Source organism: Lynx canadensis, chromosome A1, assembly GCF_007474595.2.
Source record: "Lynx canadensis isolate LIC74 chromosome A1, mLynCan4.pri.v2, whole genome shotgun sequence".
Taxonomy (NCBI): domain Eukaryota; kingdom Metazoa; phylum Chordata; class Mammalia; order Carnivora; family Felidae; genus Lynx; species Lynx canadensis.
The window spans coordinates 118,750,109-118,774,263 of record NC_044303.2 but is presented as its reverse complement, the minus strand read 5'-3'; the positions used below and the strand labels follow the sequence as shown (position 1 = coordinate 118,774,263).

General features: G+C 42.1%; 1 protein-coding gene across 1 annotated transcript in view; it reads right to left on the bottom strand.

Annotated features, from left to right (window-relative positions):
- ARHGAP26 (Rho GTPase activating protein 26) overlaps positions 1-24,155 on the bottom strand; it is a 381,404-nt gene that overhangs the window by 199,601 nt on the left and 157,648 nt on the right. Inside the window, exons 11-14 of the mRNA XM_030320395.1 lie at positions 23,880-23,886; positions 10,497-10,524; positions 5,341-5,474; positions 160-196 (exon numbers count right to left, since the gene is read on the bottom strand). Of these exons, the coding sequence (XP_030176255.1) occupies positions 160-196; positions 5,341-5,474; positions 10,497-10,524; positions 23,880-23,886 (206 nt within the window). The remainder of the gene's footprint in view (positions 1-159; positions 197-5,340; positions 5,475-10,496; positions 10,525-23,879; positions 23,887-24,155) is intronic.

The window sequence follows — 24,155 nt, the reverse complement described above, 5'->3', positions numbered from 1 at the left end:
ACTTAGTAAGTCAGTGTGGAAGCACCTCACACAGCGCCAGGGGAAAGGGGCAGACCCAACATGCCCACAGCACCCCCTGGTGGCTCTTCCCCAGAGCAGCAACTTTTAAAGCTCCATCCCAACCCCAGCTGTAGGAAATTATCCAAGGGACATACTTACTCCCTTCGCTCTGACTGTCTTTGTTCGAATTGTAGACCTGGAAAATAGAAATAAACATTTACTTGTGTGTACTTTATACCATCCCAGGTCCAACGAAGAAAATTATATCCTGCCCCTTTCCGTAATTTGTGCTGTAAGATGGAAGGCAATTTGTGGGCCCCAAATATGAATCCCCTCTAAAATCATCTACTGCCTAGTATTCACTTCAGCTGTTCTCAACTGTGTGTACATCAGAATCACCTGTGGAACTTTACTGTAAAAAAATAAAAGATCATATTCTCTAAAAAAATTTTTTTAACATTTACTTTGGAGAAAGACAGAGTGCGAGGGGGGAGGAGCAGAGAGAGAAGGAGCTGCAGAATCTGAAGCAGGCTCCAGGCTCTGAGCTGTCAGCACAGAGCCAGACATGAGGCTTGAACCCATAGACAACGAGATTATGACCGGAGTCAAAGTTGGATGCTCAACCAATTGAGCCACCCAAGCGCCCCCAAAGATCATATTCTTTTTAAAAAAAAAAATTATGTGTGTATACAAAATAAAAAGAAGAAAACTTTTAAATAGTTACAATCATTAAACATTTACTGTGAACCAAGCAAGGTGCTGAGAAATACATATGAATTATCTCAAATTATCTACACAACAATTCTGTTAGGTAGGAAGTGTTATCACTGTAGTACAGATGGAGAATTTGAAACAGAAAGGTTAACTAAGGTCTCATAGCTAGTAAATGGCATAGTCAGGAAAAAGATACATTATAAACTGCTAAGTATTAACAATAGGGAATGGGGCCAATCACATTTTACTTTATATACTTTTGAAATTTGAATGTTGTAAGGAGAATATACTACTTTCATAATATAAAACCCTTAAGTGATTCACAGAAATCATAAAAGGGGAAGTGCTCCAATACAGAAAAAGGGACAATACTCCAATAGAAAACAGACAATGACATATTGCAAGAATCTGCAAGTTTCTTCTGTGAAGAGTCAGAAAGTAAATATAACAGGCTTTGTAGGCCAAGAGACAAAAATCAATATCATGTAGGTACATGTTCAATAAGAGAGAAAACTAATTTCCACAAATTTTTTGGTTGACAAAATTTTAAATATAGCATGTTTTTAAAATACAGATACAATATTCCTTGCAGGTAAAAATCCCCATTAGGGTTTCGAGGCTCTCTTTTCAGAAATGCTTGGCTCAATAACTCTCTAGAGTTAAGTAGTTCTCAAATGAGATTGGCCATGTGGAGTATCTTTTCCAAGGAATGTAATTTTTCAAAATGCAGATCCACGAATCAGAAGAATGAGGTTTTATTTGTTTATTGGTTTTATACAGGGAGGATAACATTGGACTTAATTAGGGGTCAAAGTTAGTATTCCCATCAAATCAATTGTAAATATTCATCTATAAATGACATGTTTAGTTCACAGGCAATAAAAAAAAAAAGCAGATAATATGCTGGGTTTGGCCTGTAGGGCAGTTTGCCAATCCCTGATATGGTGACATTATTAAGTAAGGTAAATCCTCTGCTTTGGTGTGTGTGGGGGGTGGGGAGGGGGATAGAATCAAAGTTTTTCAAGTATTTCTTTGGTGATTATGATTCTGTATATATGAAAAGGCATAGGGTAAAGTTGGTCTTCCTAACTATGTACACATATATGTATGTATGTATGTATGTATGTATGTATGTATCTATCTATCTATCTCAAGGGATTCTGATGGCTACTCATGGCTGAGAACCACTTATTTAAACCCTGGAAGTACTGACCAAGCACCTCGAAAAAGAGAGCCATGAAACTCTAAAAGTGATTTTCATCTGCTAGCCAAGTATGGGTGGGAATGGCTGGTCAAGAGCTTTTCAACTTGGCCCCTCAGTTGCCTTCTGTCTTTGGGTAAAGCTATCACCAGGTCTGGGCCTCTACTGCCTTATCTGTAAATTGAACAAGTCGACCAAGAAGGTTTTGAATGATCAAACTCTAAATAAGACAAATAAATCCATCATTATTATTGATTTCTTAAAGAAGACTAAAGAGGCACAGACACTGTTCGGAAGTCAGGAGGATAAAAATTAAAGAAAAGGGTTTCTGTACTTGAGGCAGATTGTGTGGCAAATGAAAAGGCATCACTTTTTATGCTTAAAAGTTCTAAAGATTAGGGGCATCTGGGTGGCTCAGTCAGTTAAGGGTCTGACTTTGGCTCAGGTCATGATCTCACGCTTTGTGGGTTCGAGCCCCACGTCAGGATCTATGCTGACAGCTCAGAGCCTGGAGCCTGCTTTGGATTCTATGTCTCCTCTCTCTCTTCCCTTATCCCACTCACGCTCTGTCTCTCAAAAATAAAATTAAAAAAAAAATGTTAAAAGAAAAAAAAGAGTTCTGAGGATTAGGAGCCAAAAGACTGTGATCCTGGCACATGGCCTTCAGGGGGGAGGAAGACCAGTGCAACAAGCCATCAGTGCACAGTAGAGAAGGGAGGGAGATGACTCTGGGGCGGAGGACAGCAAGGTGATCCTCCAAGATGTTGTCATCTGTGAATGAAGCGGGTAGCCACCTAACAGCTAGGACCAGCAATCCATGGTGAATGGTGTTCGCTAACCTTGAAAAGCTCGGTAAGGGAAGTGCAAGCGAAGAGACTCTATTTTGTCAAGTGTTTTTTTTCGGCCACCCCTGATCAATTCATTCTGTCCATTACATTTAAACTTTTCATCCAAGAAAAACTAGCTCCTGTTTATTAGTGGCAAAATCCAGAAAGGAAAACAAAATTCAAGGCTTTTAGCTCTCCTTAATTAGGAGGAGAATTAGCACTAAATTACATTCCTTCAAGCTTTCTGGGGTCTCAGGAGGCCCTTGCCCACAACACCCAAGCATTCCCCAAATTGGAGAGGCGTGATCAATGAGCCAAAGGTGCCAGAAACATGTGCTGCCCGATCCTTTGAGGCCAGGCCATTAATCTCTGTCTACTTTGGTAAATGAGGCAAAGAGAATGAGTTTTGAAATAAAGCTAACAAACCATGCCTGCCAGAACTGTGTGACTACATGGCCTGACAGGGAAGGCCCCCGGGGGGTGGGGGGAGGGGAGAACAGCCTCACCATCTCACAGGCCAGATGGCAACACGGTAATAGCACTAAGTGGGGATGGCTTTGTTTAATTTACCAAGTACCACACACATCACTGAATCCTTTTAACCACCGTATGGCTTACGTACTAGCATTATTCCCATTTCACAGATGTGAAACCTGAGGCCCAGAGAGGTTAGTTTGTCCAAGGACAGAAAGCCAGTGGGAGGCTTCCTATTCTATCTTGCCTCTAAATGGAGGTTACAATATTTGTTCACTTTTTCAATCAGCAGCAAATGCACACGACTATCAAGCAAAACCAGTAGTCTATGGTTCATAAATACCTTTCATACTGACACAAGATAAGGGCGAGCAATTCACCCCTTAGAAACAGTCTGTTCTGGGAAAATCTTTATTATCATTATTATTAAAGTATAATTAACATACAGTGTTGTATTAAGTTCAGGGGAAACCTTCTTCTATAGATCTCATAGTTACTTACTAGTCTAAGACTGAAGCACAGAGTTAAGGACAGCTCCCTGAAATAAAAGGTCTCTTTGGCCATGGCTTCTCTCTTACAACTGATTAGCAGAATTATCCCAGGTTTATAAGCTTTCAAGGAAGCTTTTCAAGAGCCTTGGTCTCGAAAGGACAGAACATAATTGTCCTGGATCAACTCACGGGGACATGAGTCACTAAACAGTTGGTGAATTACGGCTCCAAGGAAGACTGAATCAGTTAACATGCTTTCTCAAATCACTTACCATCTCTAAACCACAACCTTGCCACATGTAAAATGGGGATATTAACATTTCCTACCTCTTAGCGGTGCTGTGAAAATTAAATGAGGTAAGAGATATACAACATTTATCCCAATTCCATGTCCCACTGAACATTCCATAAAAATGAAACTTCACCACTATCACGATCATCCTTCTCCTTCCTTCCCTTCACACTTACCCCCCAAGGCATAGAAGGCTAAGGATGGGGGTGTAGTTTGAGGGATCCAGGGACACTGGACTCATTAGCATGTTAATTCAACCAACTGAAATTAATTAAAGAACTAAAGGAAAACACGAAAAAAGTCTGATCTAAAGCCAACTTTTAGAGCAACAGGTTCTCAGTTTTTTTTAATAGCAGTCAAATATAAAATAACCACCTACCACCCATGTCTTGTCCAACCACTTTCCACCACAAATTATGGGCCATGTACCATACCAAGCATTTACATGAATTACTTTAATTTGTCCTGAAGCCTGTGGGGCACTACTACCACCTCTACTTTATAGCATTATGAAGGTTAAATAACGCTCCGAAGGTCACAAAGCTAACAAGTGGCAGAGTCCTCTAGACTAGATTCCGTGCTTAACTACAACCTCACGCAACTTCCCCACTCAGTCCCCCTTCCCAGGGGGGAAAAAAACCTTGGCAATTAACAAAAAACTCAAAAGAAGCTAAGCAGTAATTACAAAGTCAACAATGCAACCATTATGTAAGAACGAAACTTCCACCCAATTTAAACCTAACAGTAATTTTACCAACTTCCAATTAATACAAGTATAGCAGTAATTGAAAGCCACAACCATCTTGAGACACTTTAGGATGCCCAAAAAACATCCTTCCCTGAAGCTCTGAGCACATACACAGAGAACTTGCCAAGGACTGTGTGGCAGACAGAATTCTTAGCACAGCATCTCGCTGGAATCCTCATAAATCTCGATCAACAGGCTCAATTTAGAAACTTTAAGTGCCGCTTCTGAGCAGTTACTAGTAAGACACCTTTGGTCTGCGGAATGCCACTCAGTAACTGACATGCATTTTTACATCAAGGGTAGACACCCTTCTCATGGTGGGCCACAAGCTGTATTGGAAGAGGTAGGAGAAGGAACTGTTTGAATCTGAAGCATGGAGAGTAAAGCCAGTCTGAATAGCTTTCACTAAAGAAGGATGTGTCTCAACAGCGTCCAGAGGGGCTAGAGCTTTGGAGCTGGGTACGGGCTCCCCCTCCTCACATGACAAGTGTGCCTCTCTTCACCACGGCCTGATGGGCTGGAGAGAATCGAAATCAAATGGCGGCTGCTGCTGCTTGTCTATTTCTCACCTAGCAACGCTCCCTTTGGCTCACCCTTTCCACTCCTACCAGTATCACATTTGCTGGCTGAGGGAGGCTCTCTTGAAAGTGAAGCCAATAAAAATCTATCTGACGGCTCTTCCCAACGACTTCCTCCTGAACAAATGTGAAAACCTTGCTCTTGCACCCTGCAAAATTATTTGTAAAGAGGGTTCAGTAACTAGAATACAGCAGGCCACTCAATAAGTATTGATTAGATGAACAGTTTTTGAGGAGAAGAGTAAAAGAGAGACTGATTTTTTTTTGAAATCCCCATGTTGGAGTTGATGAGGATAATGCATTGATGCACTGACCTGGTAGAAAAGGTAAGCCAGATCTATCACTGTTGAGGGAGCATATAGCATTCTTTCAGACACCTGGCAAATGCACCAGCAACTCTACATTAGAGAAGAATCAAAGTGTACCACTCAGGACTTATTACAAGGCAATATAAAGGAGATTTACATTATTTGGCTTAAGGTGAGGCTATCAAAACTCCTCACAGAGCCATCTGTTTTCTCTGCTCCGTGTTAGCACTACCCCCAACCGGTGTCAGTAAATCGTTGCTAACAGTTTCAGAGGCTATGGTGTCACCAGGAACTTGTGAAATGCCAAGGAAGGAGTCCCTATACCTCATAGTATCGAGTCTCCCTGCACCTATGCAACACAGGCACCTCAGGCTCAGGCAGTCTCTTGGAAAATGGCCCAGAAAACTATGACCAAATGGTTGTGTTCCTGAAGCCAAGTGGATAGACAATCTGATGGTCCCTCAAGCCATTTTGCTTACAAACACACCAGCATACCAGTGAATACAAATGATTGCTCGCTGTTCAACGCGATTGTAACAATGATGATGGAAAAATGAACTTTCTTTCCCATTCATTCCCTGCTGCTTTGTACCTAAGGATATAGCGGGCTCACTTCTTGTGTAATTCCTCGGTAAGACTGGGGAAAATAAAGTGTTCTGGACACCTGCTGCTCCTCCCAGCATCCATGCTCCTCGTGGATACCACTTTCATTCTCCTTGGGGAGCCACCAGAACCAATTGATCAATTCTATCACGATCATATTCCTCAAATCTATTCCTCATTCCCATTTCTTTTTCTACTGACATTGGTCAGGTTTTGATATCTTGTCAGCACTCTGACATTGGCCTTCTCCCTGGTCTTGGTGGCTCTGCTCTTCTTCTGCTCTTATCTGGCATACACACTGCTACTCCAAGATATATTTTCTCAACCACAGCTCTGGCTGCAGTCAAGTCTTCAAGCCATCACAATACTAATCTTCAAACACTCAAAAGGCTGTCATGTGGAAGAATGGGAAGACTTACTATTCTGAACAGAGAAGAGCGGCAGGGTGGAGTCCTAAGAAGGCAGATACTAGTGGGATGTAAATAACAGACAGTTAAGAGCTCTTCATGGTCCACCAAAGCAAGGCGACTGGCTCAATGTCATTGTGACATACAAGACTAAGCTCTACTTGATCTAGAAGGCGGCCCTGGGCATTCCTGGGCTGACAAATGAAGCTCCATCTGAGGTTGAATTATTGTGAGTCTTCTCTTCCACCTGTACACGCCTTCAAATTTCTAGGGTGGGGGAAGCGGCCCGGGATCAGATGAAGGAGGGTGGTGGCCAGGAAGTGTGCGGCCCTGGAGAATGGTGTTCTACCACATTTTAGCTACATGCCTTCACGTGGCGATTTACCATTTCTGAATAAGTTTTATTATTGTAAATTAGAGCTAAATAATAATACTTTGATGGAGTATTGGGAGAATTCAAATAGCCTCACAGTACCTGCAAGTGCTCAAAAATGCTATTTCCCTTTCTGCTCCTGCCACAAAGATTTCCTGCCTTCATGGCTGCAGACCACTCTACTGCTTTGGCCTCTCACTGCTCTGACAGTCTACTCTAAGCAATTTAATTCTTCAGAATACAATTTCTCCTCTTCCATTATTTCTAATCTGCAAATAAATCCCCGATGACCAGTTTCACCTCACACTTCTATAGGGGTCCCTGTGTCACTCCTGACTGAGGGATAAGGAGCTTATGACAAAGGAAGAACATTGTTCTGGTCATTCTCAGTGGGTTAGAAGTGGGTCATAAGGCCCTTGATGAGAATATTATCTTTATAGTGATGCTTTCACATTGTTAGTGTCACTGGCCCTTAACATACTTTCCTGTGAGAAATCTCAAATCAAGCTCACATCATTTTAAGGGAAAGGGTGAAACCGTTCCTCCCAGAGCATATAAGTGGTCAGTCATACTCAGATCCCCAGTCAAGAGGGGCCATCTATTTTAACCTGTTTCTGGTCCTGGTAAATTAAGCAGGAGTGCAATGTTTCTGGAATTACTAACACTGATTGCTATGAGTACTCCTCCTCCCCCACAGCCCTGTGATTGGAGTGTTATATAAACATTGTTGCCATAGTTATAATTCAGGAAGCATTGTTGTTTGACCTCAAGAAAAACTCAGCCTCAAATCAGGATAACACTGACTCTCTAGACCACAAAAGACCATCAGAGGGTAGGATCTGCCAAATTCCTTCAAGCTTCTAGAAGAAACTACTGTATTTTGAGTAACAAGCGAGCAACAAGAAGAGGAAACGCTGCAACATTATGCAATTTCCTTGAATTTCATATTCAGAAATCCTGAAAACCCCTATAAGCAACTTCCCTAGCTTTCAACCCAAGACTGGAGTCACAGCCAATACAAACAAACCTGGACGCAAAAGAGGAAAAATGAAATCTAAGTAATGTCCAAGTAAGAAAAGTATTTTAGGAAAATTTTAAGGGCAACAGAAAAAAAAAATAAAAAACACAAACTCACTCAATATCAAATGCACGACATTAAGTAGATGGCATATAAACTGACACGTATGTAGGATGTGGTCAGATCACAGTGCAAGGAGTCTTCTGCCTTTAACATTTCCGGGCTTTACACGGATGTAACATTAAAAAGCAGGTATGAAACCACTAGCCCATCAGCACGAAGCTTCTACCTCCCCATTCGCCAGGCAAAAATTGCAATCCTCAACAGAGAATGTCTTTCTGTGTTCCTCTGCCCCCCCTCACACCCCCTCCATGCCTTTGGAAAGAGTGACACAGCTCCATCAGCAGCAGAGAGAACCTTGTTCTTTTGTGCTTTGGAAACTGCATGAGAAATTCTTTGGTACAGTACACATGATCCCAAAGTGGGAGCCTGTGACGTTCTGCTTCCAGAGCAGGGCCCTGCCCAAGAGAAAGGACCGCCAGACAGTGAGTCACTGCACAAAATTCACTCCTTTCAACTTCCATTCTCTTCTTCCTTCAGACAATTTCAAGCAAGTGGCATTTACACTGATCAAATTAATCCCGACAATGCCTCTAGAGAGGCAGGAGGCAAATTTATCCCAAAGAGACACAGGTGTCTTCTTTCCTTGACAGAAACAACTATGAGGTCAGAGTACTGCATTCTAGATAGATGACTCAAAGCCAAGCTTCCTCGCATACAGGTCCTACCCCTAATCTAGGAAAAAACCCTGATATCAACCCAGCATATGCAGCAGTGGGTTCTGGAAATATTCACTTTGATTTTCTTGCTCTGAGCTGGTGGGGAGGAGATCCTCAGCTCCATGACATAAGCAATCTCTGTTATTTTCCTGTTAACACTCAAGGAGCAGAATGGGGTTTGCAAACTGAAAGAGTAGATTCTAGAATCCTTTCTGGTTCTGTAGAGGTTATATGTTATTACACCGGGCCCTTTCTTACCTCCAGACAGTGTCAAAGGGAGGAGGTTTATCAAGATTCTATAGGATTTCCTGCACAATGACTGGAGTAAAGGGTAAGGCTGGGACCAGCAGAGCTCTTAGAAATGACGCTGTGTGTTTTGGTTACCCACAGTGTTCATTCACTCATGTTTAGGCAAGTGTACCCCTGGCTTTCCTTCTAAGGGTCCACATTTCTCCCTCACAGGCAGAGGTCATGCCACCTCCAACTCTGGAGGGTAGACAGACAGTATGACTTAGGCCAGGTCAGCCAGAACAGCATATTCACGCTCTACTCTCAACATTGACTTTGAAAACTTTTCTTCTTCTATTTTAGAAGGAGAGCACACGTGCAAGCGGGAGAGAGAGGCGAATGGAGGGAGAGGGAGAGAGGAAGAGAGAGAGAGAGTGAGTGAGAGAAGGGGAGAATCTTAAGCAGGCTCCACACAGCACAGAGCCCAAATGGGGCTCGATCCCATGACCCTGGGATCATGATCTGAGGCAAAATCAAGAACTGGACGCTAAACTGACTGAACCACCCAGGTGCCCCAATCCAACTTCCTCTTCTTATAAACTGTTGCAGACATCAGCACTTCTCATCTAAGCACTTGAGTACCCTTATCATTTACTAAAGTTCAATATTGGTTTATCAGCCTTTTTAAGGTAAGGCCTTTTTTAACTCTTAAGTGAGTTGTGATCATTTCATACATCCATGCCTTAAAAACCCTGATCAAGGCAGAAATTTTCTATCACCTCAGGCCTCTTGCAGTTTTACCTCCAACCCTCTCTCAGAGCCCCCCAACACACACACACACACACACACACTTGCACACACGTGCAGTAACTGTTCTGTTGTGGTGTGCACCCACCATTATTTTCGCCTGTCTTTAAACACCATATAAATGGCATCATACAGTATATACTCTTTATGGCCGTCCTATTTCCTCAGCATAAAATTTTGAGGATTTATCCATGCTGTGGCATGAAATCAATACTTCTGGTCCTGTTTATGACTGAGTATTGTTTTATTATTTGACTATATCACTGTATATTGATTTTCCTGTTCACAGACACCCAAGGTGTTGTTCCCTGTCTTTGGCTATCATAAATGAAGATACTCCAAATGTTTTTGTGTAAGTCTTTCTGAGGACATAGGCTTTCATTTCTATGTGTACGTAACCAGGAATGTACATAACCTGTTATGTGTACATAACCAAGAATGGAATTGCTCAGTTATAGGGTATGGATTTTTTATTATTAAACAAGACACTGCCAATCTCATTTCCAACAGGATTGTCTTACAGTCCTACCAATCGTGCCCGAGTACTCGGGCTGTTCCACAGACCCACCAACACATGGTACTGGCAGTCTTAATTTTAGCCATTCTGGTGGGTATATAGGAATATCTCGCTGTGGTTTTAATTTGCACTTTGCTGATAACTAATGATGGTGATGAGCTTCTCATGAGCTTACTAGACATTCTTAATTTTCTTTTGTGAGGCCTCTGTTCAAGTCTTTTGTGGAATTGTCCTTTTTATTACTGAGTTTTATGAGCTCTCTATACATACTGGATATAAGTCCTGTGTCAGATATATGTTCTGCAAGTATTTTCTCCCATCCTCTGGCTTGCCAACTGACTTTCTCAATGGTACCTTTTGATAAGGACAAGTTTTTAGAGTCAAATTTAAAGTCAAAGTTTTCTTTTTTGTAGAGGTATTGCTCTCTATATCCTATTAAGAAATCTCTGCTAACACCAGACAAAGACAACAAACATTTTGCACTATGTTTTTTCTTCTGGAAACTTCATAGTGACAGTTTTTATGTTTAAAGTTTATGGTCCATCTTGAATTAATTTCCCTAGTTCCCCTAGTTTGTAAACATAATTTATAGGTGCTTCTGAGTCACAGCCCAGATCTGAAACTCAATGGTTTAAAATACAAATTCAGTCATGAGTAGCACTAATCACCTCACTCCACTTCTCCTCACCCCCTAGAAAGTTGTCATACAGAGTCGATCCATATAATCTTTAGGGGTCCTCATACTATTAACAAAACCGCTATGCGCTCCCTACATGTTCAGTTCACAGGACAAAGGGGTAAGTAAATGAGCTCTATAAAGATCTGTCTCTCTTTCTCTCTATTTATCTATCTGATCAAGCCTAACTTTCAGGGCACATGGCTAACCACATGGCTACCTACACACTTTAATCTGAAGAGGCAAGGAGCCCTGGGAGCTAACAAGTGTGTGGTCTTGACGAGCCATTGACCTGTGTGATCTTAAGACTCTCCCTCTCTCTGGATCTTAATTTCCTAATCCATCAAAAGAGACACCTGAAACAATTAAAAAAATTTTTTTTTAATTCCAGACTCCACCACTGCCTAACTCTTTACATATCCTACCATCAAAAACGAGTCCTTTCAGTCCTGAGGGGCTCAAGTAAAGACTCTATTCATTTTATAGGTTTCATACTACAATGGGAGGTTCACACCTTATATCTTTTCAGCAACCTGCTAAACTGGGGATTGCTGACAACTGGTTAAGAATGAGGTCTTGTAGGGGCCCCCTTGTAGGGACAATGGCTCAGTCAGTTAAGCATCCGATTTTGGTTCAGGTCCTGATCTCATGGTTCATGAGTTCGAGCCCTGCATTGGGCTCTGGACTGACAGCTTGGAGCCTGGAGTCTGCTTCAGATTCTGTGTCTCCCTCTCTCTGCCCTTACTCTGCTCATGTGCCCCCCTCCCTCCCTCCCTCTCTCTATCTCAAAAATAAACAAACATTAAAAAAAAAAAAAAAGAATGAGGTCTTGCAAACTTAGAACAAGGAGTAAGGACAGAAGGAAAAGGAAGCAGGGTGAGAAGGTTGCTGACCAAAGACCAGCTCAGCTTACTGAACAATGTAGTTTAAAGCTGACTGGAAGTAAGGAGTTGTTATGCATATCGGCATCACAAGCACAAAGTGCCTAATCCCAGCTTCCTTTGCTTCTTCTGTAGAGAGCTGAAGCATGCCATACACAGAGCCACCAAGCTCAATTACAAGCACAGCCAGAAGCCAAAGGGAACTGGGAGAACTAAGCCCACAGGGGTCCCCCTCCAGAGTGGAGGACAGGAGAGATTAGGATATGCCTTACTTCCGACCTGAACTGGAGAGCACGACAGGTAAACACAGAACAAAGCTACTTACGGGACCTTTCCTGCAGCACTTGATATAATTAGCCTGTGTCCTTTAAATGTTCACCTCTCCTGAACCCTACCCAGCCATGCAACCCAAGCAACTCTGCAGGCTCCTCTATTTAGTGATTATCTTTTTTTAACTTGGAAAAAAATATTTACATACAAATATTATATATGAATATAAAATAACTGAAAATGCAATGTAATTCTAAATATACAATAATAAAACAGACATACATACATACACACATACAGTCAATTCTTATTATTCACTCTGGTTATGTTCTTTAAAGTCACCATAAACACTGAATTAGTTAGTCAATATGGGACTATGGGAAACAGAGTTAGGTTCCCACAAGCTTCTGGTCCCAACATTTTCATCAACTGATCAACACATAACCTTGTTTGATGTGTGTTTCTGTTTAAAGACACCTTATCCTATATATTGTTGATTCATTAACACCCAAATCCTTACTGACAGCACTTTATCTGATGCCCGATGGAAGCTCATCTAACAGGTGTCTTCTCTGTAATATGTATGACAGCCTTCTTGTGCTTAGGAACACTAGCCAGAACTTCAGCACTAGGCCTGGGGACCATTTTAAACAGTGTCATCACCAACAAAAAAACACAGTAACACAAAATAAGTGGTGCTAAATATAGCAAAAAGGACACTTACTTACAATCTGAGGGCTCAAACATGATGGCAGAGTATATCACCTTGTCCAACCTCAGCTGGAAACACGTGTCAGGCAACTAAAATGTTTCTCTGCATTCTCTGTACATATCACCAAGACTAGGAAAACATTACCAGTATTGATTTAGGGATATAAACTAATGTCCGCAAGTAGGTAGATTCACAAATATGGAATCTGTGAATAATAAGGATCAACTGTGTATGTATGTACACAGTCAAACACAAGCCAATGAAAAATTTTCAGCATACATAAAAATACAAAAAACAAAAACAAAACAAAAAAAAAAACACACTTGACAGTCACCCAAGGACTCATGATGCAGAAAGAGCTGATATTGGCAGCTTTCTAAATTTGTTTCCAACTGAGATCTCTAAGGAACTAAATAAATATCATAGCCCCTAGCTCCACCTCTGTCCCTTTCTTCCTCTACCCACAGATGGTGTTGTACCATTCCTAAGCCTGTTTGAATACTTCTATGTGTATACATGTCCATAAACAGCATATTTCTTTTATGTTTTTAAAATGTACATAAATGGCATGATGCCACGTATGTATCTAACTTGCTTTTTCAGTTACTATTATGCTCTTGGGATTTATCCACATTGATACACACAGATCAAATTTATTCATTTTACCCACTGTAAAGCATTCCATTCAATGAATAAGCCATTGCTTATCCATTTCTGGACAGATGAACAATATAGATTATTGCCAATTTTTCACTATGATAAACCACAGTACAGTGACCAACCTTTCCACTGGTCTCCTTTTGTACATGTGTATGAATTCCCTGAGTCAGAGTCAGCCAACTATAGCCTGCAGGCCATATCCAGTCTGCCGTGTGCTTTTTAAGCAAAGATTCTTTGAAAACAGTGATGCTTAACCATTAACATATTGTCCACGGCTGCTTTGTGCTACAACAGCAGAACTGAGTAGTTACAACAATGACCACTGCAAGACTTGTGCATGTTCAACTTTACTAGGTTGTGGGTAGATTTACCAATTGCCACTCGACCAGCCGTATACATGGAAAATTCCATAACTTACTCCAAAAACTCCTAAATCTCCTTCCCTGGCTCTCTTAACACGCTCTCTCTTCCTATGAACAACACTTAGAAATTTCACCCATTCCCACAGCTTCAACAAATGCTTCTATGCAGATGGCAGCCTACTTCTAAACATACAACCCCAACCTCCCTCTGGCTTTCTGAGCAGCACACCTCCACTTCTAACTACTTGCTGGTCATCTCCACCTGGGAATTTCCCTGAACCTCAAACCCAGCACCTATTCCTCTTCACACCAACAAGAAGGGTTTCTGAGACAATGGGAGGGAGAAACGCCTTCAAACTGTGAACCAGCAGTTAAATTAGAACTTGTTTGTAGTCAGCTGATATAAGGCCGTTTCATAGGGGGTAGAAAATACACAACCTGTTCTCACATAGCAACTGTCCTTTCTAGTTGTGACACCTCTCTGTGCCTCAATGCCCCCATCTATAAAACGGGGATCATTCAACCCAAACTAAAGGATGAAATATCACTAGCATGAAAACAGCTGGCACAGTGCCTGGCACACAGTAAAGGTTCAGTAAACAGTAGTTAATCATCACTATCTTGGGTAATGGCAAGACTCCTCCATCAGTAATTTGGACCCAAAATCTTTAGGTCTTGTCTTCTTACTCTCACAACTAATCAAGTGAGAGTAATTGTACTTTGCTTTCTAAATGATGGTCACATCCATTCCTTCCCATTCAGTCCCAAGACTCCTGTTGGGGAGTCTTGCCTGGAATGCATTTGAACTGGTTTAACTTTGCTCTCCCCTCATTAACACATCCTTCACGGGGCCACAGCTCTGAAATCACTTCTGCTCCAAAGCTGTTCCAGTCACATCATCACTAACACCATAATGTCCTAATTTCTATGTGAGGCCTCTGAAGCTGGCCCCAACATTTCCTAACTTACTTTCCCCTTTCTCCACCCAACCTTCGTGCCCTAGCCAAATACAACTGGCATTTCCTACACTTGCCCCATGCTTTCCTAAGAACCCTCGTTCCTACATTTCTTGCCAAGAGAGCCCTTCCATCCAGCTCTGCCTATCCTTCAAAGCCCTACCCATATGTGCCTCCTCTATGAAGCTGTCTCCAACTGCCTAAAATCATCTCTTCTATTTTAAAGTACCGTGTATATACCTCACATTCATCATTTCCACTGTGAAATAATAGCAAGGTGACAGATTTATCCCCATGGACAGCAGAGGGCCTTGAGCATAGCTGGCATCCAATAAACACTTGATGAATGACGTTATAAACCAAGGACATTTAAAGTGCTGTCAATGCACATGCTAGGCTCAGTTCACATTAACTTAGTAAGTTCCAATCCTAACACCTAAAGAAGTTATGTAATTAAAAATGAATTTAGGACTTAGAGAACCCTTCAAATCTGGGAAGAGTAAACTGCCATCTGTCTACCAGCATTTTAAGTATTAAATTGCACACTTATAGTTATTCTCATTCCAAAAGGTTCAGCAGTCAGCATCAGGGCAAGACACTCCCCAGAAGTGTGTCAGGCATAAAAAAACAAAAATTGAGGGGCGCCTGGTGGCTCAGTTGGTTAAGCGTTTGACTTCAGCCCAGGTCATGATCCTGCACTTCATGGGTTCAAGCTCCACATGAGGCTCTGTTGCTGACAGCTTGGAGCCTGGAGCCTGGAGCCTGAAGCCTGCTTCAGATTCTGTGTCTCCCTCTCTCTCTCTGCCCCTCCCCTGCTTGCACTCTGTCTGTCTCCCCAAAATAAATAAACATAAAAAAAAAAACAATGTCTCAAAGCATGGCAGCTGATGCAGTTTCTTTCACAGAAGCTAACTCTTATATTCTCCACGTGCTTAAAAATCTGTTATGCTTCTTAAACCATCTTAGAGCACTTCAAATCAGCTTGGAAATAATGTTGCTAAGGGAACAATAATCATATGGAGGGAAACAAAATCGGGGCGGATCTCTGCCTTACACTGTTTTGATGCCCAAACAAATTTGAGATAAGTATTTAATCTCAGAATGTAGATGCCTCAAGCAAAGATAAAGTACATTATATAGTTCACAGCCCTAATACATAGAGTTCTCACAATCAATGAAAGAAAAGGAAATACATCAATAGAAAAACAAATGGACAAAGGACAAATTATTTGTAAAAGGAGGAGAAGTATTCAATAAATGTGAGGAATATTCAAGTTCATTACGACACAAAAAAATACAAATTATAATGGATATTTTGCACCTTTTTAAAAAATGTATAGATTTTTAAAAAATGGTGACAACATCAACGTAGGCTCAGGGAAATAGACACTACCATATAGGACTTATGAAAACATAAATTAACACAGTCGTCATGGACAGCAGCCTTTAAAAACAGATCTAGGGGTGCCTCAGTGGCTCAGTCTGTTGAGCATCTGACTCTATTTCAGCTCAGGTCATGACCTCGTAATTCATGAGACTGAGCCCCCATCAGGCTCCATGTTGATAGCACAGAGCCTGCCTGGGATTCTCTCTCTCTCTCCACAATTCCCCTCTCTGCCCCTCCCCTGCTCATGCTCACTTACTCTCTCCTTCTCTCAAAATAAATGAATAAACTTAACAAAAACAAAAAAACAGAGCTATGGGTTCACCAAGCGTGTCACTTCTATGAATTCATACTGAGGAAAGACTCACAGATAGCAGTCCACAGAAGGGTCTCAGTGCCCACATAAACCTCTCTGATATCATATGTAAAGGGTTATGTATGTATACATTTTTCTGAAAAGAGTACACACAATTTTGTTAATGTCATCAAAGGAATAGTTCTAAGCCCCCCCCAAGAACTTCTGGTGGTGGAATAATATTTAGAAACAAGGTGTGACAGACACTGCCAGTTATCTATACAATGTCCACTCTTTTCCATTAAAAACAGACCCCTGATTATGTAGAAACAAATTTTCTCCAGCTGAAAACACTAGAATCCTCTGGGCGTAGGAATGTGATTCAGGTCCACCCAGTGAGACAGAAGCCAATGGATGCTGTGGATTCCTGGGAAACCTGTGTTCCTCTGGCACAAGCCCATCACTCTTCTTGACTCCTTCCTTCTCCCTGCCTGAACCAAAGACACAAGGCCAGGAAGTACAACAATCCTCTTGCAATCATGAGGTGACAAGGAAGACAAAGCCTACACCCTACAGATGGAGTTAGAGAAAGATGGAAGGAATTTGGGTCCCTCAAGGGTTCACAGCACCAGCCAATCTACCCCTAACTGCTATCTTAGAGCTCAATGCCTAAATAGCCTCCCTTCATCTACTGTTGGCTGGATTTTCAGTTGTCAAAACTCACGGCTAAACTGATACATAGGAGAAAAATACAATAAACCCTGTAAATCCTACTTGTATTGCAATATATGGAAAGTGATCATTTTGTTTGCATGTGAGTATATATAAATATATGTGAAAAAAAGGCTGAAAATACAAACATCAGAAATTAGCCACTACTCTCTGTAAGTTGAATGGCAATCCTTTTTATCTTTATGCTTCCCGTTATTTCCCACCTTTGACCAATTCTAAATCAATAGAAACAGAGGATTAGCATCTCTGAGCCTCATCTACCATGGAGTAGCAAGGAAGGATCAGCCTCCAATATCAAGGACATACACAATCTTCTCCGTTTCAAATGAACTTGAGTAGCCAACAGTGAGGTGATCCATTCCCTCTCCACCCCACCTGCCAACAAGGTGCAGACCCATGTGGGTGGGTGATAGAGTGAGATGGGTGCTGGGCAAGCTCTGGGGGGCTGCTCTGGAGAGGCATGACTGTCCCAGGCAGCTCTCAGGTCACCTGGATGAAATAATCATCAATTCTTTATACAATGCCTGTATGTGGTGCCAGAGGTGGGCAGGCACCTTGGACAACTTTTTCTAGATCACATCAAGGCCATATACAGGAGGCAAGACCCAGAGACCATCTCCCTGTGAGCCCACTATTGGCAACCCAGACAAAAGGTCCCAGGGCCTCCTTGCAGTCTCTGATCTATCTTCTTCCAAACAACAGCAGACACAACAAGCCAAGCCTGCAATTTGGACTCAGTTAACTTTATCCATACTGTGCATCAAATCTGCCAGAACTATGTCCTTTCAAAACCTTGCAAGAAGAAAGGCATATGACAAAAGGATAAGCTCGGACACTGAAAACACAGAGTATTGAGGCTGGAACTGGCAGACACTGGTGATGAGATCCTTTACTTCCTTTTCAGATTCCTTCCCTCCCCTCCCTGACTCCATGGGGCTTCCAAGCTGTTGAACGTTGTTACTCCTGTCCTTCAGGCCTCTTTTTCTCGTTCAGTCAAGGCTAGAGAATAGAGATAGACTCCTTCCTGCCATAACCCCACTCTCCAACATCCTGCCCCAGAGTGAAGCCAGCAGCCATGTTCAGGGGATCACAGCCCCAACTTTGCTCTACTGTTCTGATCCACATAGCTAAACAAAATGATTGTTCTCATTAAAAACGGGCCCATGTTTTACTGCCAGTGCAGGCATTCCCAAGTGCTCCAACGCTGAGTTTGCCTGGGCCAGCAGCCAGCCATCTGGGCTGCTCCAACAACTTATGTAACTTGCTGTGTTTCCACCTTTGGCTTGGGGGTTGGGGGGTGGTGTAAAGCAGGAAATGGACTTAGATCAAGCTGTCAATCCAACATGTCTGCACAGCCTGCTAAACATTTGGTCACAGGACTTTTTTAGCCTTCGAAAGCAACATAAGGTGGACTGGATCAAGCTAGCTTACACGCAGCAAGAGCAAAAAAGGAGCATGAGGTCAAATGGATTGGAAAAAAGACTTCAGAGAGCACTAATACAATGAAAGCCTCCAAGAGTTCCTTTTCCATGTCAACAGGCTACAGAGTAAAATGCAGGCAGATGTGTAACTACCACAGACAAGAGGAAAATGTGAACCTTTCACTTGCTTGGTAATTTATGAGGTTTAAAAAGAAGGGGTGGGAGAAGGTGCTGAATTAGCTACGAACCAGGGTGGGGGTGTGGTGGCAGCATGGGTCAGTGAGGTACCTTCCCCCCAGTGAGGAACAAGGGCAGCTACAGTTTGATTTTGACCAGTAGCTCTGGAGGAGTGAAAGCACTCTTGGGTTATGATTCTCTAGAAATACCCTAACACTCTATATAAAGTAGGTATTTGGGGAGCCTGGCTGGCTCAGTTGGTGGAGGCTGTGACTTTTGACCTCAGGACTTTAAGTTCAAGCCCCACGTTGGATGTAGAGATTTCTTGAAAACAAAAGAAAACAAAAAAAAGTAGGTGCTTAATAAATGCACATTACCTACCTTACCGAAAGTGGAAGAAAAATAAAAAATAAAAAGGTTGGGTCAGAGTTGGAATGAGAAGTCCAGGAGCTGAGTCATCCAATGAATGAGGGCCATGGCGCATGGACGCACACCATGGGTAGCTGGGACAGGTCAGTGCACGAATGGGCAGTGGGACAATTAAGAGCTTGGCCACACAAATGGAGTGGGAGAAAGGAGTTGGTGAACTACTTGAGTGCTAAAGGTGACTCAATGCTCACTTGTAACACCCCACACTCCAAAAGAAGTCTCTCCTTCCTCTTCCTCACCACCACCACACAAGCATAGCTCTTCATTTATGATATTTATTGACCACTTACCAATGCATCAGGCACTGCGTTGTGACACCTTTCTCATTTAACCTCCCACATATCGGTGAGATAGGTACTGTTGTCAACCATGTTTTAGGGTGAGAAAATAGGCTTAAAAACTTAAGTATCTAACTAGCAAATAGTGAGGCTGAGACTGGAATTCATGGTGTCAGACATGCACACCCATGCCTTTTATCACTAACCAGGTGGTACTGTCTCCACATGTAGCCTGTCTGCAGTTTTCTCTTCATAATGACTCTTTATATTCATATCGCCTTTATCAAAAAGTCAAGCTTGCACTGAAAAAATGGCCCAAAGATGGCATAGCCATTCATCAAAAGAAGATATCCAAATGGTGTCCACATCATAAATCATCAAGGAAAGGCAAATCCGCACCAAGTGAGAACCTAACCTACACACACCAGAATGGCCACAGTGAAAAATATGGACAATTCTGGGCACCTGGGTGGCTCAGTTGGTTAAGCGACTGACTCTTGGGTTTCAGCTCAGGTCATGATCTCATGGTTCTTGAGTTTGAGACCCGCATCAGGCTCCACACTGACAGTGTGAAGCCTGCTTGGGGTTCTCTCTCTCCCTCTCTTTCTGTCCCTCCCCTACTTGCTCTCTCAAAATAAATAAACTTAAAAAAAATATGGTCAATTCCAAGTACAGATGAGAATGTGGAACAATTAGAACATCCATACATTAATGGTACGTATGGAAATTGATACAACCATTTTGCAAGAGTATTTGGCAGTATCTACTAAGGTAAATGTACATCTACCCTATGGTCCATCAATCCCACTCGTAGCAATACCCTCAAGAGAAATAGGTGCTTATGGCCAAAGACATGTAGGAGAATATTCCTAGAGGCTTTACTCATGATAGCTCAAATTTTAAAACAACCTAATGTATATCAATAAAAGCATGAAAAAGTTGTGATATATTTCCTACAATGAATGCTTTAGATCAATAAAAAACTACTGCTATATATATGCAAGCATGGAGAATCTCACAGACATTAGATTGAGGGAAAGAAGCCATGAAAAAGAGTACATCCCTATGATTCCACTTACATAAAGTAGAACAACAGGAAAACTACTCAGTGGTGATGTGAGTCAGAATATCAATTACCTGGACGGTGGGGGAGGGAAGGAGGTGTATGACTGACTGACTGCACTTGGGAGCTTTCTAGGAAACAGTCTCTACCCCATCTTAATAGTTATGTATTTATAAATTTGGCTTCAAAGTGACAATACAGCACGATCTACCCAGCTGACATTCCTCTCCAGGAAACCTTACTCTCCAGTTTCTAGCTGCTCGAAACACATTTATAATAGGCAGAGTACTGTCTGTACTTCCCACACCTCTCCCTCCCTTCCCTAAGTGCCTGCAAGAGTGACTGAGGAGAGTTAACTTCATATGGGATTATCTCTTAGGATTGGGCTCACAGTAGGTCACTTTCCCTTCATTTTCACACAGATACCTTCCTTGCTCTGTTTATAAACAATGCAGCCTGAATATAATTCATACACTCTGCCCCTGAATAGTCCTTTTCCCTTTGATTATGTACAGAAGAAATTTTAAAATATTTTAAAAACTGTCAGTCTACCCCTGCTGTTTCCTGCTACAGGGCTTGATAAGGCAGCCTATCAGCGGCATACTTGGTCCTCAACAGATCCATCCATATGGGTCAATTCCTAAGTGAAATCAAGGAGTCCAAAGATATATATGCCCAGTATCCTCTGGATGCACCATGGTTCCCTGAAGGAAATAATCTGCTTTCTGAGCAGACTTGTTCCAGCTGGAGACACAAATGGAGGTGAGGTAGAGCAAATCTCAGACACCAGCTGAGACCTCAGAACTTAGTACACCTGAGAGAGGAAGGGAGGAGATGAGAAACAATACCCAGTTGAATTTGCCAAGGTAACTGTCATTTATTAGGGAGAAAGGGGAGAAAACATAAGGAAAAATTTCTTTCTTATAAATCCCCATCTTTCTTTAAGTCAATGTTATTTTTATCAAAATAATGTTATTTTATGGAAGAAAATTATTATGATACCTAACAAATTTAATGATGATTCCTTAATATCATCGGAGTATCCACACTGAAATTAGTTTGTTCAAATGAGGGTCCAACCCAGGTGCACACTTTAGATTTGGTTAGGTGTCTGAAGTCACCTTTATTTTCAATAGTCTCCCCTCCCTTTTCCTTCACCATACATTGCATTATGGGAAGACTTCAATCTGCAATGCTTTAATTTTCTAAAAAAAAAAAAAAAAAAAAAAACCCAAAAAACAAAAAACAAAACAGAAGAAATGTGGTAAAGGATTGACATTTGACAAAGCTGACTGGTAAAACAAGGCTGGCCATTATACCACATACATTATACCTCTTTGTACTCCCCCATCCCCTTTATTTTAATGTTCATTTATTTATTTTGAGGGAGAGAGTGAGAAAGAGAGAGTACGGGTGAGCACAAGACGGACAGAGAAAATCCCAAGCAGGCTCCTGGCTCAGCAAAGAGCCCAATGCATGAACTCAACTGAAATCAAGAGGCACACAGGCACCCCAAATTCCCTTCTTGATATAAAGCTCCAATAATAAGATTATAATGACATTTACTGGGTGTTTACTATGTGGCAAGTACTGTGCCAGGTGATTTTGGTGGATTATCTCATTTAACTGTACATACCAAGAACTCTAAAGTCGCTGTTAAAATTACCCCACTTAACCAGTAAGGATCTGGAGCCAAGATTAGTCAATAGTATGAAATAAGGCCTGAATTCAACCCCAGGTTGTTTGATCAGATCGCACTCTTGGTCATCATTCTCTACTGGTATTTCCATTTTGAGTCTGAAGAGCTTAGATCAATGTTGGAGTGGCCAATGGTTAACTCTAGCCAGTAGATGGGGATACAAATAAATGGACAGCGCACCTTTCTCCAAAGGGAATCAAGCGTTTCTCAGACATTATCTCATACCTCCTTATCACTGGAAAGAAAGAGAGGTGAAGAAAAGGGAAAACAAATTTGGAGTGGCACTGATGAAGGCAGAGGTATCCATTGACCAGGACGTCTCACAGATGACCTTGAAGCCCCAGGCATGTCCTACAACCCCTCTCAATACACCTAAGACTGAGGAGACAAAACCTGACCCTGACCCAATTAATACAAAAAGGAAATTCTTCAGACTGAATGCGCTCGTTAGGAGAAAGCCTGCAAGAACCCAGGAACAAAATGGAAAATATTTTGAAGATGTCAGAGTCATTGAAAATAAAGTTGGAGCAGTTGAGAAGAACCAGGTCACATTCCTGTGCCTCTGTGGGTAATCTATCAACCTCCCCAGCCATGGGGCTGAGGAAACCTTTCAAGGTACTGCTCATGTTGTTCACACTGGTGAATTTACTCTGGAAGAAAAGCAGTACCAGTTTAAAAAGAAAAAAATACTGAAGACACCAGAGACTCACTCAACTGTGCTAACGTCCACCGTAGTGCATCTCTGACTCATCCACTTCCTCAGTGAATTTTTGCGGTCAAGGGAGGGCAACAGATCTGTCTTTGAAGAGGCAAAGTGAGAAATGTTTCTGCTGCCTTTCCCTACCACCTTTCATTTTCTTTCCTAACCAGGAGAAGGCTAGCAACTTCTCAAGGCAGCCACATCAGGCTCTGCCAAATGGATAAAGTCAAGGACACAAAGGTTGACTGGCACCCAGCAAACTGTAGGGTTCAGCACAAAGACCTGAGGCAAATGTCCAAATATGATGATATCACAGGGAAAAAACTCTATCTGGGCTGACCTGTGGCAGCCCCCATGACCTCTACTCAAGTCAGTCCAACAAAAATTTGCCATCTTTCTACGTGCTTTTGCAACAAATCAAGAAATCCAAACAGTATTCTTCCTCTGCCTTCTTTCTTTGCAAAATCAAGGGAACTGATGACTCTCTGTGTACCCATAACCCAATGTTGACTGTCTGTGTGAAGTTCTCTTGATTGGCCCAGCAAAGCCACAGAATAAAAGGGGCAGGTCCTAAATCAAGCAAAACCATAATCTTAAGAACCCAGGGCTGAAGTGTCACTTTTATATAAATTTCTTTACCCTTCACCCCCAACAGTCCCCTCTAAAGCTGGTCTATACGGCCCCTTTCAATCGTGCATTGTGAGGAATATCTGTTGCTTGTGCTTGCCCGGGATTGGGTCCCCTTTCTACTGTTAACACGCAGTTCTCCTTTGGGGAACTACCTCTTCCCTTATCTCTATGTGGTCAGGTGGAGCCAACTCCTGGGCTAGGGTATGACTCACATGTGGTCCATCAGTCACAGCGACCACTTCAGGGAGATACCTGGAACCTGGTGCGAGCCAATGAAACAGACATTTGCAGGACTTTCGCTGGAGCTCTTAGGAAAGAGACATACCCTTCCACACTGAGGGCGCTCAGTGGGTAGTGTGTAAACCAGGAGCTGCTGTTTACAGGGACCTATCCGTGACACAATGAGGAGCACCTACCTGAGAATGATGCCAAACAAAGAAAAGCATGAGTCATCAGGTTTAGAAT